Below are 14,951 nucleotides of genomic sequence, written 5' to 3' on the forward strand. Positions count from 1 at the left end.
CGGCAGTCTCGTAAGCCAATCGGATGATGCTTTTTAGCCAAAAGGAAAGAGAGGTAGCAGTAGCTTTTTGACCTCTCCTCTTGCCAGAATAAACGACAAAAAGGGAAGACGTTTGTCTGAAATCCTTTGTTGCTTCTAAATAAAACTTTAAAGCACGAACTACATCTAAATTGTGTAACAAACGTTCCTTCTTTGAAACTGGATTCGGACACAAAGAAGGCACAACTATTTCCTGGTTAATATTCTTGTTGGAAACAACCTTTGGAAGAAAACCAGGTTTAGTACGCAAAACAACCTTATCTGAATGGAACACCAGATAGGGCGGATTACACTGCAAAGCAGATAACTCAGAAACTCTTCTAGCAGAAGAAATAGCAACCAAAAACAGAACTTTCCAAGATAACATCTTGATATCTATGGAATGTAGGAGGTTCAAACGGAACCCCTTGAAGAACTGAAAGAACTAAATTCAGACTCCAGGGAGGAGTCAAAGGTCTATAAACAGGCTTGATCCTGACCAAAGCCTGAACAAAAGTTTGAACATCAGGCACAGCTGCCAGTCGTTTGTGTAACAAGACAGATAAAGCAGAAATCTGTGAAAAAAAGGGTTACCAATGGCACTACAGGTATATATAGGACCTGATTTATTTAATATCTGGCCAACTTGTGAGGCCTTTTGTATTATCAGCCAACTGAATGGCTAAGTTTGGTGCTATGTGTATAACATTGATTTCTGAAGCAAGAAAGGAAAAGAATACACTTGAAAGCACTCACAGGTCACTTATTGAGTGATATTAATATGAAGAAATCAAAGAATGAAATCCAAGATTAGAGGAGACACAAACTTAACTATAATTAAAATTTAACTTTTATTGGGGTTTGAAAATAAAATAGGAAAAACTTTAAAAACACACTTATGTACCGATTGTAGTCTGTTTGGCTTTTCGTGTCACTGTACAATATACTTAGAATTCTTCAGCAGACACTCCTATGTGTAATTTCGTTTGCCGTTAATTAACCTGCTTGTATTCAGTTGACTAAAAGTGTATGTTTACACTAATAATTGTAAGTTCTATGCAGGTATAATTTGTGGAGTATCTTTGATTGAAAATTTCTAGTGGTGAGAAGGTAGTTAGTATGTTCGTAAAAAACTGGAGTTCAAATAATATTGTAATAACATTTACATTTGTCTTCAACAGTCTCTAAAGGTTATATTCAAGGAGTGATGGCTAGATTATCAACCTATCTCGCTTGAGCAATTATGCTGCAGATACGTACAGACTAAATAAATTTAATAAAGAACTTTATCTTTCATATATTCAAATAGCAGATTCTGAGTATGCTATTTATTGCTTGCTCAGTTGTGTAAGAGGTTGGCTGTATCTCTAGACCCACACACATGCGTGTCACAGTCTAAGTTTTTCTCATATACTCTGTCAGTAATTCATCAAAGTATTTGTACCTTTAGAGTGTGCCGACATTCGCTGCTATCTGTGTATAATATACTTATATATACCTTAGATTAAGTATGACCGTTTTCAGTTAAGTTGGATATATTACCAGTTTTAACCTTCTACAGAATATAAAAGAGCAGTTTTTAAGTGTAATCTTTATTCGCTCGGTTGTCTGAGAGGTTGACTATATCTCTATTCCCACATATATATGTGTGTTTCAGTCTGAGTATTTGGTAATGATACAGTGTCTCGAATACACTGTTATGTAATAGTAATTCACAAGACTGTTTGTGTATTAGCGTGTGCTGATGTCACACCCACAAGCATATCAGAGATTAACCATGTCTCTGTTCCCACACGTATACATATTTCAGTCAAATTATTAAGTAATAATACAGTGTCTCAAATACACTGTTAAATACTAGTGTGCTGATGTCACACCCATGTGGCGAAACATGTCAGGGACGTTAGGGCAATGGTGAGGAGTCCTAGGAGCTCCTGTGTTTTTAGCAAGCCTTAAGCTACCGATTCAATTACTGTAGTCTTTTCACTGTATCTTTCCAAAGTCTATTGATGGTTATTAATGCTTAAATATTAACATTTATCTGGCTAGCTAAGTGTCACTGGCAATCATGTTTTATTAAACTAACCTAGTGCTTGAGAACGCTTGAGAGCATATTACTCTTTCAGGCAGGTAACGGTTACAGCTGTTAGTATAGTCAGTATACCGAATCTCACGGGTTACCTTTATGTTCAAAACTGAGGTATACATAAGCATATCATTAAAAAAGTAGCAAATGTCGGCACACGCTAATGTTACGGTCACACATGTGCAGTTGGGTCATTACAACATTGTCAAATATTTAAACTTTGAGACACGAGTGTGTGTAAATACAGACACAGCCAACCTCTTATATAATTGAGCAGGTAAATAAGTATTATACTCAGTATCGGCCTTTTTAGTTCTGTAGATGGTCACAGCTGTTAGTATACCGAACTGAATGGAGATCGGCTCTGTCTAAATGGAGACATATACAAATTTATTACATTTATAAAGCAGCTGACATCAGCACACGCTAATACACAGTCTTGTGAATTACTACTTCATAACAGTGCATTCGAGTCACTGTAATTATTATTAAATATTCCGACTGAAATATGTATATGTGTGTGGAAATTGAGACATAGTTAACCTCTCAGACAACTGAGCAAATAATACTATACTTATAAACTGCCCTTGTATAATTTATAGATGGTCAAAGCTGGTAATATACCTAACTTAACGACAAACTGTTTTGCTTAATTTGAGATATATATAAGTATTTTACACATTGAAAACAGCGAATACCGGCACACTCTAATGCACAAACACTCTGCTGAATTATTGATACATAACATAGCAGATGAAAAATATTTAGATTGTGATATGCATATGGGTGTGACATCAGCACACGTTAATACACAAACAATCTTGTGAATTACTAGTATTTAACAGTGTATTTGAGACACTGTATTATTACTTAATAATTTGACTGAAATATGTATACGTGTGGGAACAGAGACATGGTTAATCTCTGATATGCTTGTGGGTGTGACATCAGCACACGCTAATACACAAACAGTCTTGTGAATTACTATTACATAACAGTGTATTCGAGACACTGTATCATTACCAAATACTCAGACTGAAACACACATATATATGTGGGAATAGAGATATAGTCAACCTCTCAGACAACCGAGCGAATAAAGATTACACTTAAAAACTGCTCTTTTATATTCTGTAGAAGGTTAAAACTGGTAATATATCTAACTTAACTGAAAACGGTCATACTTAATCTAAGGTATATATAAGTATATTATACACAGATAGCAGCGAATGTCGGCACACTCTAAAGGTACAAATACTTTGATGAATTACTGACAGAGTATATGAGAAAAACTTAGACTGTGACACGCATGTGTGTGGGTCTAGAGATACAGCCAACCTCTTACACAACTGAGCAAGCAATAAATAGCATACTCAGAATCTGCTATTTGAATATATGAAAGATAAAGTTCTTTATTAAATTTATTTAGTCTGTACGTATCTGCAGCATAATTGCTCAAGCGAGATAGGTTGATAATCTAGCCATCACTCCTTGAATATAACCTTTAGAGACTGTTGAAGACAAATGTAAATGTTATTACAATATTATTTGAACTCCAGTTTTTTTACGAACATACTAACTACCTTCTCACCACTAGAAATTTTCAATCAAAGATACTCCACAAATTATACCTGCATAGAACTTACAATTATTAGTGTAAACATACACTTTTAGTCAACTGAATACAAGCAGGTTAATTAACGGCAAACGAAATTACACATAGGAGTGTCTGCTGAAGAATTCTAGGTATATTGTACAGTGACACGAAAAGCCAAACAGACTACAATCGGTACATAAGTGTGTTTTTAAAGTTTTTCCTATTTTATTTTCAAACCCCAATAAAAGTTAAATTTTAATTATAGTTAAGTTTGTGTCTCCTCTAATCTTGGATTTCATTCTTTGATTTCTTCATATTAATATCACTCAATAAGTGACCTGTGAGTGCTTTCAAGTGTATTCTTTTCCTTTCTTGCTTCAGAAAGCAGAAATCTGTCCCTTTAGAGAACTCGCTGATAATCCCTTATCCAAACCTTCTTGTAGAAAAGAAAGGATCCTAGGAATTTTGATCTTACTCCATGAGAATCCCTTGGATTCACACCAACAGATATATCTTTTCCATATTTTATGGTAAATTTTTCTAGTTACAGGTTTTCTAGCTTGTACCAGAGTATCTATTACAGAATCCGAAAACCCACGCTGAGATAAAATCAAGCGTTCAATTTCCAAGCCGTTAGCTGGAGGGAAACTAGATTTGGATGTTCGAATGGACCTTGTACTAGAAGATCCTGTCTCAAAGGTAGCTTCCATGGTGGAGCCGATGACATATTCACCAGGTCTGCATACCAAGTCCTGCGTGGCCACGCAGGAGCTATCAAGATCACCGAGGCCCTCTCCTGCTTGATCCTGGCTACCAGCCTGGGAATGAGAGGAAACGGTGGAAACACATAAGCTAGGTTGAAGGTCCAAGGCGCTACTAATGCATCCACTAGAGTCGCCTTGGGATCCCTGGATCTGGACCCGTAGCAAGGAACCTTGAAGTTCTGACGAGACGCCATCAGATCCATGTCTGGAATGCCCCATAATTGAGTCAACTGGGCAAATATCTCCGGGTGGAGTTCCCACTCCCCTGGATGGAATGTCTGACGACTCAGATAATCCGCCTCCCAGTTTTCCACTCCTGGGATGTGGATCGCAGATAGGTGGCAGGAGTGATCCTCCGCCCATTTTATGATTTTGGTCACTTCTCTCATCGCCAGGGAACTCCTTGTTCCCCCCTGATGGTTGATGTAAGCAACAGTCGTCATGCTGTCTGATTGGAATCTTATGAATCTGGCCTTTGCTAGTTGAGGCCAAGCCCTGAGAGTATTGAATATCGTTCTCAGTTCCAGAATGTTTATCGGGAGAAGAGACTCTTCCCGAGACCATAGCACCTGAGCTTTCAGGGAGTCCCAGACCGCGCCCTAGCCCACTAGACTGGCGTCGGTCGTGACGATGACCCACTCTGGTCTGCGGAAGCTCATTCCCTGGGACAGGTGATCCTGGGTTAGCCACCAACGGAGTGAGTCTCTGGTCTTCTGATCTACTTGAATCACTGGAGACAAGTCTGTATAGTCCCCATTCCATTGTTTCAGCATGCACAGTTGTAATGGTCTTAGATGAATTTGCGCAAAAGGAACTACGTCCATTGCTGCAACCATCAACCCTACTTCTTCCATGCACTGAGCTATGGAAGGTCGTGGAACAGAGTGAAGAACTTGACAAGCGTTTAGAAGTTTTGACTTTCTGACATCTGTCAGGAAAATCTTCATTTCTAAAGAATCTATTATTGTCCCCAAGAAAGGAACTCTTGTCGACGGAGACAGGGAACTTTTTTCTATGTTCACTTTCCATCCGTGAGATCTGAGAAAGGCCAGAACGATGTCTGTGTGAGCCTTTGCCTTTGAAAGAGACGACGCTTGTATCAGAATGTCGTCCAAGTAAGGTGCCACTGCAATGCCCCTTGGTCTTAGAACCGCTAGAAGGGACCCGAGTACCTTTGTGAAAATCCTTGGAGCAGTGGCTAGCCCGAATGGGAGAGCCACAAACTGGTAATGTTTGTCCAGAAAGGCGAACCTTAGGAACTGATGATGATCTTTGTGGATAGGAATATGTAGATACGCATCCTTTAGATCCTCGGTAGTCATAAATTGACCCTCCTGGATTGTAGGTAAAATCGTTCGAATAGTTTCCATTTTGAACGATGGCACTCGTTTAGGATCTTTAAATCCAGAATTGGTCTGAAAGTTCCCTCTTTTTTGGGAACTACAAACAGATTTGAGTAAAAACCCATTCCTTGTTCCACGGTTGGAACTGGGTGTATCACTCCCATTTTTAACAGGTCTTCTACACAATGCAAGAATGCCTGTCTCTTTATTTGGTTTGAAGATAAGTGAGACATGTGGAACCTTCCCCTTGGGGGTAGTTCCTTGAATTCCAGAAGATAACCCTGAGAAACTATTTCTAGTGCCCAGGGGTCCTGAACATCTCTTGCCCAAGCCTGAGCAGAGAGAGAGAGTCTGCCCCCTACTAGATCCGGTCCCGGATCAGGGGCTACTCCTTCATGCTGTTTTGGTAGCAGCAGCAGGCTTCTTGGCCTGCTTACCCTTGTTCCAGCCTTGCATCGGTTTCCAAGCTGGTTTGGTTTGTGAAGCATTACCCTCTTGTCTAGAGGCTGCAGAGTTGGAGGCCGGTCCGTTCCTGAAATTGCGAAAGGAACGAAAATTAGACTTATTCTTGGCCTTGAAAGGCCTATCTTGTGGAAGGGCGTGGCCCTTACCCCCAGTGATGTCTGAGATAATCTCTTTCAATTCTGGCCCAAAAAGGGTTTTACCCTTGAAAGGGATATTAAGCAATTTTGTCTTGGAAGATACATCCGCTGACCAAGACTTTAGCCAGAGCGCTCTGTGCGCCACAATTGCAAACCCTGAATTTTTCGCCGCTAATCTTGCTAACTGCAAAGCGGCATCTAAATTAAAGGAATTAGCTAACTTAAGTGCGTGAATTCTGTCCATAACCTCCTCATACGGAGTCTCTCTACTGAGCGACTTTTCTAGTTCCTCGAACCAGAACCACGCTGCTGTAGTGACACGAATAATGCATGAAATAGGTTGCAGGAGGTAACCTTGCTGTACAAAAATCTTTTTAAGCAAACCCTCCAATTTTTTATCCATAGGATCTTTGAAAGCACAATTATCCTCGATAGGAATAGTAGTGCGCTTGGCTAGTGTAGAAACTGCCCCCTCGACCTTAGGGACTGTCTGCCATAAGTCCTTTCTGGGGGTCAACCATAGGAAATAATTTCTTAAATATAGGAGGGGGGGACAAAAGGTATGCCGGGCTTCTCCCACTCCTTATTCACTATGTCCGCCACCCGCTTGGGTATAGGAAAAGCGTCGGGGTGCACCGGAACCTCTAGGAACTTGTCCATCTTGCACAATTTTTTCTGGAATGACCAGGTTGTCACAATCATCCAGAGTAGATAGCACCTCCTTAAGCAGTGCGCGGAGATGCTCTAATTTAAATTTAAATGTCACAACATCAGGTTCTGCCTGTTGAGAAATTCTACCTGAATCAGAAATTTCCCCATCTGACAAAACCTCCCTCATGGCCACTTCAGATTGGTGTGAGGGTATGACAGAGCAATTATCATCAGCGCCCTCCTGCTCTACAGTGTTTTAAAACAGAGCAATCGCGCTTTCTCTGAAATGCAGGCATTTTGGATAAAATATTTGCTATGGAGTTATCCATTACTGCCGTCAATTGTTGCATAGTAACAAGCATTGGCACGCTAGAAGTACTAGGGGTCTCCTGCGTGGGCAAAACTGGTGTAGACACAGAAGGAGATGATGTAGAACTATGTCTACTCCCTTCATCTGATGAATCATCTTGGGCAACTTTACTATCTGTGGCAGTACTGTCCTTACTTTGTTTGGACGCTATGGCACAATTATCACACAATTTTGAAGGGGGAGACACATTGGCTTCCATACATACAGAACATAGTTTATCTGAAGGCACAGACATGTTAAACAGGCTTAAACTTGTCAATAAAGTACAAAAACCGTTTTAAAACAAACCCGTTACTGTCTCTTTAAATTTTAAACAGGGCACACTTTATTACTGAATATGTGAAAAACTATGAAGGAATTGTTCAAATTTAACCAAATTTTCACCACAGTGTCTTAAAGCATTCAAAGCATTGCACCCCAAATTTCAGACCTTTAACCCTTAAAATTAGGAAACCGGAGCCGGTTACAGTTTTAACCCCTCTACAGTCCCAGCTACAGCCTTTGCTGCGACTTTACCAAACCCAGGGGGGTATACGATACCAAATTAAGCCTTCTAGGAACCTTTTCAACTACTTTCAGACCCACACACATGCAGCTGCATGTCCTGCTCTCAAAAGTAACTGCGCAGTAATGGCGCGAAAATGAGGCTCTGCCTTCTACAGAGAAGGCCCTTCCTGACTGGGAAGGTGTCTAAACCAGTGCCTGACGTAAAAAAAACGTTCCCCAAAGTTTATAAAGTGTGAATTTCAACATAAAGCTGTATAAAATGCCCAAATAAAGCAATCGATCTAGCCCATAAAAGTGTCTACCAGTTTTATAGCCCATATTAAGCCCTTTATTCTGTTTGAGACTAAGAAAATGGCTTACCGGTCCCCATGAGGGGAAATGACAGCCTTCCAGCATTACACAGTCTTGTTAGAAATATGGCTAGTCATACCTTAAGCAGAAAAGTCTGCCAACTGTTTCCCCCAACTGAAGTTATCTCATCTCAACAGTCCTATGTGGAAACAGCAAACGATTTTAGTTACTGCTGCTAAAATCATATTCCTCTCACAAACAGAACTCTTCATCTTTTTCTGTTTCAGAGTAAATAATACATACCAGCACTATTTTAAAATAACAAACTCTTGATAGTAGAATAAAAAACTACAACTAATCACCACATACTCTTCACCATCTCCATGGAGATGCTGCTTGTTCAGCGGCAAAGAGAATGACTGGGGTGGGCGGAGCCTAGGAGGGACTATATGGACAGCTTTTGCTGTGCTCTTTGCCATTTCCTGTTGGGGAAGAGAATATTCCCACAAGTTATGGATGACGCTGTGGACCGGACACACCAATGTTGGAGAAATATTGATCTGTCACGATTCTAAATGTATTCAAATTCGCAACTAGTGGGACTAATCAAACACATAGTATCATGCAACAGGAACTACTTTCCCAATCAGATCAGTTTGTGGACTGTGTCACTGTACAGCTGACATACAATAGGAAACAATGCAGGTTTTATTTAATATCCTGGATAATTTAGATGTCAATTGCATCCCACTTGAAAACATATACAATGGTTGTTGAATTTCTGGAAGTTTGGATGACGAACTGGTGAAAAAGTGATACAGAGTTTCGATGTACTAAATACTGTGTCAGAAAATCTCAAGTAAAAACACAGGCTGACAACTATATCCGTATACAGCAAAGGAAATAAGGATTCACAGAATGAAAATGGAATTTACTAACTTATTTTGGGTCAGCAGTGTGATTACTCAGTGTACACAGATGTCAATGAACAGTTCTGTTTAGAAACATTAGACAAGGACAGGATACAGATTTATAAAACAAAATTACATTGGGGGGAAAAAAAGAAGATATAGCACAGGAACATACCAAATCCTGGGACGGCTTTGAGAGAAGATTTGAGGCAGATTTTTTCCAGTCTGAGGTAGCTGTATCGAAGCAAGCAATTCCACAGAAACATCCAATCAAGACGCGTTCTATGGTTCATTATTATAACACTTCTTTCTCCTGGAATGAATCCATCTCCTGTGATAACCACTTTTGCGCCAAATACCAGCTCTAGCAATGCCTTGAAAGAAAAAAAAAAAAAAAAAAAAAAAAAAGAGATTAAAAACCTGTTAAACATAACTTCATGTTTCTACAGTATTTATATACAAATACCAAATAAAATTGCTGAATTTTTTAACCAGAAACGAATGTGAAGTAAAATCTGTTTAAATTTAAAGGGGCAGTGTATTTGAAAATGTTTATTGTTTAAAAAAAGATAGATAATCCCTTTATTACCCATTCCCTAGTTTTACATAACCAACATTGTTATATTAATGTACTTTTTACCGCTGTGATTACCCTATATCTAAGCCTCTGCAGACTACCCACTTATTTCAGTTCTTTTGACACACTTGCATTTTAGTCAATCAGTGTAATCTATATGCCACACATGAACTAGCTCTGTCTAGCTGTGAAAAACTGCCAAAATGCACTGAGATAAGTGGCGGCCTTCAAGGGCTTAGAAAACAGAATTTATGCTTACCTGATAAATTACTTTCTCCAACAGTGTGTCCGGTCCACGGCGTCATCCATAACTTGTGGGAATATTCTCTTCCCCAACAGGAAATGGCAAAGAGCACAGCAAAAGCTGTCCATATAGTCCCTCCCAGGCTCCGCCCCCCCAGTCATTCGACCGACGGTTAGGAGAAAAAAAGGAGAAACTATAGGGTGCCGTGGTGACTGTAGTGTATAGAGAAAGAAATTTTTCAAACCTGATTAAAAAACCAGGCCGGGCCGTGGACCGGACACACCGTTGGAGAAAGTAATTTATCAGGTAAGCATACATTCAGTTTTCTCCAACATTGGTGTGTCCGGTCCACGGCGTCATCCATAACTTGTGGGAACCAATACCAAAGCTTTAGGACACTGATGAAGGGAGGGAGCAAATCAGGTTACCTAAACAGAAGGCACCACGGCTTGCAAAACCTTTCTCCCAAAAATAGCCTCCGAAGAAGCAAAAGTATCAAATTTGTAGAATTTGGCAAAAGTGTGCAGAGAAGACCAAGTCGCTGCCTTACATATCTGATCAACAGAAGCCTCGTTCTTAAAGGCCCATGTGGAAGCCACAGCCCTAGTAGAGTGAGCTGTGATTCGTTCAGGAGGCTGCCGTCCGGCAGTCTCATAAGCCAATCGGATGATGCTTTTCAGCCAGAAAGAAAGAGAGGTAGCAGTAGCTTTTTGTCCTCTCCTCTTACCAGAATAAACGACAAACAAAGAAGAGGTTTGTCTGAAATCCTTTGTTGCTTCTAAATAGAACTTTAAAGCACGGACTACATCTAAATTGTGTAAGAAACGTTCCTTCTTTGAAACTGGATTCGGACACAAAGAAGGAACAACTATTTCCTGGTTAATATTCTTGTTGGAAACAACTTTTGGAAGAAAACCAGGCTTGGTACGCAAAACAACCTTATCTGAATGGAACACCAGATAGGGTGGGTCACACTGCAAAGCAGATAATTCAGAAACTCTTCTAGCAGAAGAAATAGCAACCAAAAACAGAACTTTCCAAGATAGTAACTTGATATCTATGGAATGTAAGGGTTCAAACGGAACCCCTTGAAGAACTGAAAGAACTAAATTTAGACTCCAGGGAGGAGTCAAAGGTCTGTAAACAGGCTTGATCCTGACCAAAGCCTGTACAAAAGATTGAACATCTGGCACAGCTGCCAGTCGTTTGTGTAACAAGACAGATAGAGCAGAAATCTGTCCTTTTAGAGAACTCGCTGACAATCCCTTATCCAAACCTTCTTGGAGAAAGGAGAGGATCCTGGGAATTTTAATCTTACTCCATGAGAATCCCTTGGATTCACACCAACAGATATATCTTTTCCATATTTTATGGTAAATCTTTCTAGTCACAGGTTTTCTGGCTTGTACCAGAGTATCTATCACTGAATCCGAAAACCCGCGCTTGGATAAAATCAAGCATTCAATTTCCAAGCAGTCAGTAGGAGAGAAACTAGATTTGGATGTTCGAATGGACCTTGTACTAGAAGATCCTGTCTCAAAGGTAGCTTCCATGGTGGAGCCGATGACATATTCAACAGGTCTGCATACCAAGTCCTGCGTGGCCACGCAGGAGCTATCAGAATCACGAGGCCTTCTCCTGTTTGATCCTGGCTACCAGCCTGGGAAGGAGAGGGAATGGTGGAAATGCATAAGCTAGGTTGAAGGACCAAGGCGCCACTAATGCATCCACTAGAGTCGCCTTGAGATCCCTGGATCTGAACCCGTAGCAAGGAACCTTGAAGTTCTGACGAGACTCCATCAGATCCATGTCTGGAATGCCCCATAATTGATTCAACTGGGCAAACACCTTCGGGTGAAGTTCCCACTCCCCCGGATGGAAAGTCTGACGACTCCGATAATCCGCCTCCCAGTTGTCTACTCCTGGGATGTGGATTGCAGATAGGTGGCAGGAGTGATCCTCCGCCCATTTGATGATTTTGGACACCTCTCTCATCGCCAAGGAACTCCTTGTTCCCCCCTGATGGTTGATGTAAGCAACAGTCGTCATGTGGTCTGACTGGAATCTTATGAATCTGGCCTTCGCTAGTTGAGGCCAAGCCCGGAGAGCATTGAATATCGCTCTCAGTTCCAGAATGTTTATCGGGAGAAGAGACTCTTCCCGAGACCAAAGACCCTGAGCTTTCAGGGAATCCCAGACCACGCCCCAGCCTAATAGACTGGCGTCGGTCGTGACGATGACCCACTCTGGTCTGCGGAAACTCATTCCCTGGGACAGGTGATCCTGGGTCAACCACCAACGGAGTGAATCTCTGGTCATCTGGTCTACTTGAATCATTGGAGACAAGTCTGTATAGTCTCCATTCCACTGCTTGAGCATGCACAGTTGTAATGGTCTTAGATGAATTCAAGCAAAAGGAACTATGTCCATTGCTGCAACCATCAACCCTACTACTTCCATGCACTGAGCTATGGAAGGCTGCAGAATAGAGTGAAGAACTTGACAAGCGTTTAGAAGCTTTGACTTTCTGACCTCTGTCAGGAAAATCTTCATTTCTAAATAATCTATTATTGTTCCCAAGAAGGGAACTCTTGTCGACGGAGACAGGGAACTCTTTTCTACGTTCACCTTCCACCCGTGAGATCTGAGAAAGGCTAGGACAATGTCTGTATGAGCCTTTGCTTTGGAAAGAGACGACACTTGAATTAGAATGTCGTCCAGGTAAGGTGCCACTGCAATACCCCTTGGTCTTAGAACCGCTAGAAGGGACCTGAGCACCTTTGTGAAAATCCTTGGAGCAGTGGCTAGCCCGAATGGGAGAGCCACGAACTGGTAATGCTTGTCCAGAAAGGCGAACCTTAGGAACTGATAATGATCTTTGTGGATAGGAATACAAACAGATTTGAGTAAAACCCCTGCCCTTGTTCCACAGTTGGAACTGGGTGTATCACCCCCATCTTTAACAGGTCTTCTACACAATGTAAGAATGCCTGTCTCTTTATTTGGTTTGAAGATAAGTGAGACATGTGGAACCTTCCCCTTGGGGGTATTTCCTTGAATTCTAGAAGATAACCCTGAGAGACTATTTCTAGTGCCCAGGGATCCTGAACATCTCTTGCCCAAGCCTGAGCAAAGAGAGAGAGTCTGCCCCTACTAGATCCGGTCCCGGATCGGGGGCTACCCCTTCATGCTGTCTTGGTAGCAGCAGCAGGCTTCTTGGCCTGTTTACCCTTGTTCCAGCCTTGCATCGGTTTCCAAGCTGGTTTAGTCTGGGAAGCGTTACCCTCTTGTCTAGAGGCTGCAGAGTTGGAGGCCGGTCCGTTCCTGAAATTGCGAAAGGAACGAAAATTGGACTTATTCTTAGCCTTGAAAGGCCTATCTTGTGGGAGGGCATGGCCCTTTCCCCCAGTGATGTCTGAAATAATTTCTTTCAATTCTGGCCCAAAAAGGGTCTTGCCTTTGAAAGGGATATTAGGCAATTTTGTCTTGGAAGATACATCCGCCGACCAAGACTTTAGCCAGAGCGCTCTGCGCGCCACAATTGCAAACCCTGAATTTTTCGCCGCTAATCTCGCTAACTGCAAAGCGGCATCTAAAATAAAGGAATTAGCTAACTTAAGTGCGTGAATTCTGTCCATGACTTCCTCATACGGAGTCTCCCTACTGAGCGACTTTTCTAGTTCTTCGAACCAGAACCACGCCGCTGTAGTGACAGGAATAATACACAAAATAGGTTGAAGGAGGTAACCTTGCTGTACAAAAATCTTTAAGCAAACCCTCCAATTTTTTATCCATAGGATCTTTGAAAGCACAATTGTCCTCAATAGGAATGGTCGTGCGTTTGGCTAGTGTAGAAACCGCCCCCTCGACCTTAGGGACTGTTTGCCATAAGTCCTTTCTGGGGTCGACCATAGGGAATAATTTCTTAAATATAGGAGGAGGGACAAAAGGTATGCCTGGCTTCTCCCACTCCTTATTCACTATGTCCGCCACCCGTTTGGGTATCGGAAAAGCATCAGGGTGCACCGGGACCTCAAGGAACTTGTCCATCTTGCACAATTTTTCTGGGATGACCAGATTGTCACAATCATCCAGAGTAGATAGCACCTCCTTAAGTAATGCGCGGAGATGCTCTAATTTAAATTTAAATGTCACAACATCAGGTTCTGCCTGCTGAGAAATTCTTCCTATATCAGAAATTTCCCCATCTGACAAAACATCTGAGAAAAATTATCATCAGCGCCCTCCTGCTCTATAGTGTTTAAAACAGAGCAATCGCGTTTTCTCTGAAATGCTGGCATTTTGGATAAAATATTTGCTATGGAGTTATCCATTACAGCCGTCAATTGTTGCATAGTAACAAGCATTGGCGCGCTAGAAGTACTAGGGGTCTCCTGCGCGGGCAAAACTGGTGTAGACACAGAAGGAGATGATCTAGAACTATGTCTACTTCCTTCATCTGAGGAATCATCTTGGGCAACTTTACTATTTGTGGCAGTACTGTCCTTACTTTGTTTGGACGCTATGGCACAATTATCACACATATTTGAAGGGGGAGTCACATTGGCTTCCATACATACAGAACATGATCTATCTGAAGGCACAGACATGTTAAACAGGCTTAAACTGGTTAATAAAGCACAAAAACCGTTTTAAAACAAAACCGTTACTGTCTCTTTAAATGTTAAACAGGGCACACTTTATTACTGAATATGTGAAAAACTATGAAGGAATTATCCAATCTTTACCAAATTTTCACCACAGTGTCTTAATGCATTCAAAGTATTGCACCCCAAATTTCAAGCTGTTAACCAATCCCAGGGGGGTATACGATGCCAAATGAAGCCCTCTAGGAACTTTTTCAGTGAATTCCAGACCCTCACACATGTAGCTGCATGTACTGTTCTCAAAAGTAACTGTGCAGTAATGGCGCGAAAATGAGGCTCTGCCTACTACAGAGAAAGGCCCTTCCTGACTGGGAAGGTGTCTT

At 41.3% G+C, this 14,951-nt stretch overlaps 1 protein-coding gene across 1 annotated transcript in view; it reads right to left on the reverse strand.

The window, feature by feature from the left end:
• Positions 1 to 14,951, reverse strand: part of LCLAT1 (lysocardiolipin acyltransferase 1) — a 530,390-nt gene that overhangs the window by 389,399 nt on the left and 126,040 nt on the right. Inside the window, exon 3 of the mRNA XM_053712637.1 lies at positions 9,316 to 9,514. Coding sequence (XP_053568612.1) covers positions 9,316 to 9,514 — 199 coding nt within the window. The remainder of the gene's footprint in view (positions 1 to 9,315; positions 9,515 to 14,951) is intronic.

The sequence above is a fragment of the Bombina bombina genome, chromosome 4 (genome assembly GCF_027579735.1).
Source record: "Bombina bombina isolate aBomBom1 chromosome 4, aBomBom1.pri, whole genome shotgun sequence".
Taxonomy (NCBI): Eukaryota; Metazoa; Chordata; class Amphibia; order Anura; family Bombinatoridae; genus Bombina; species Bombina bombina.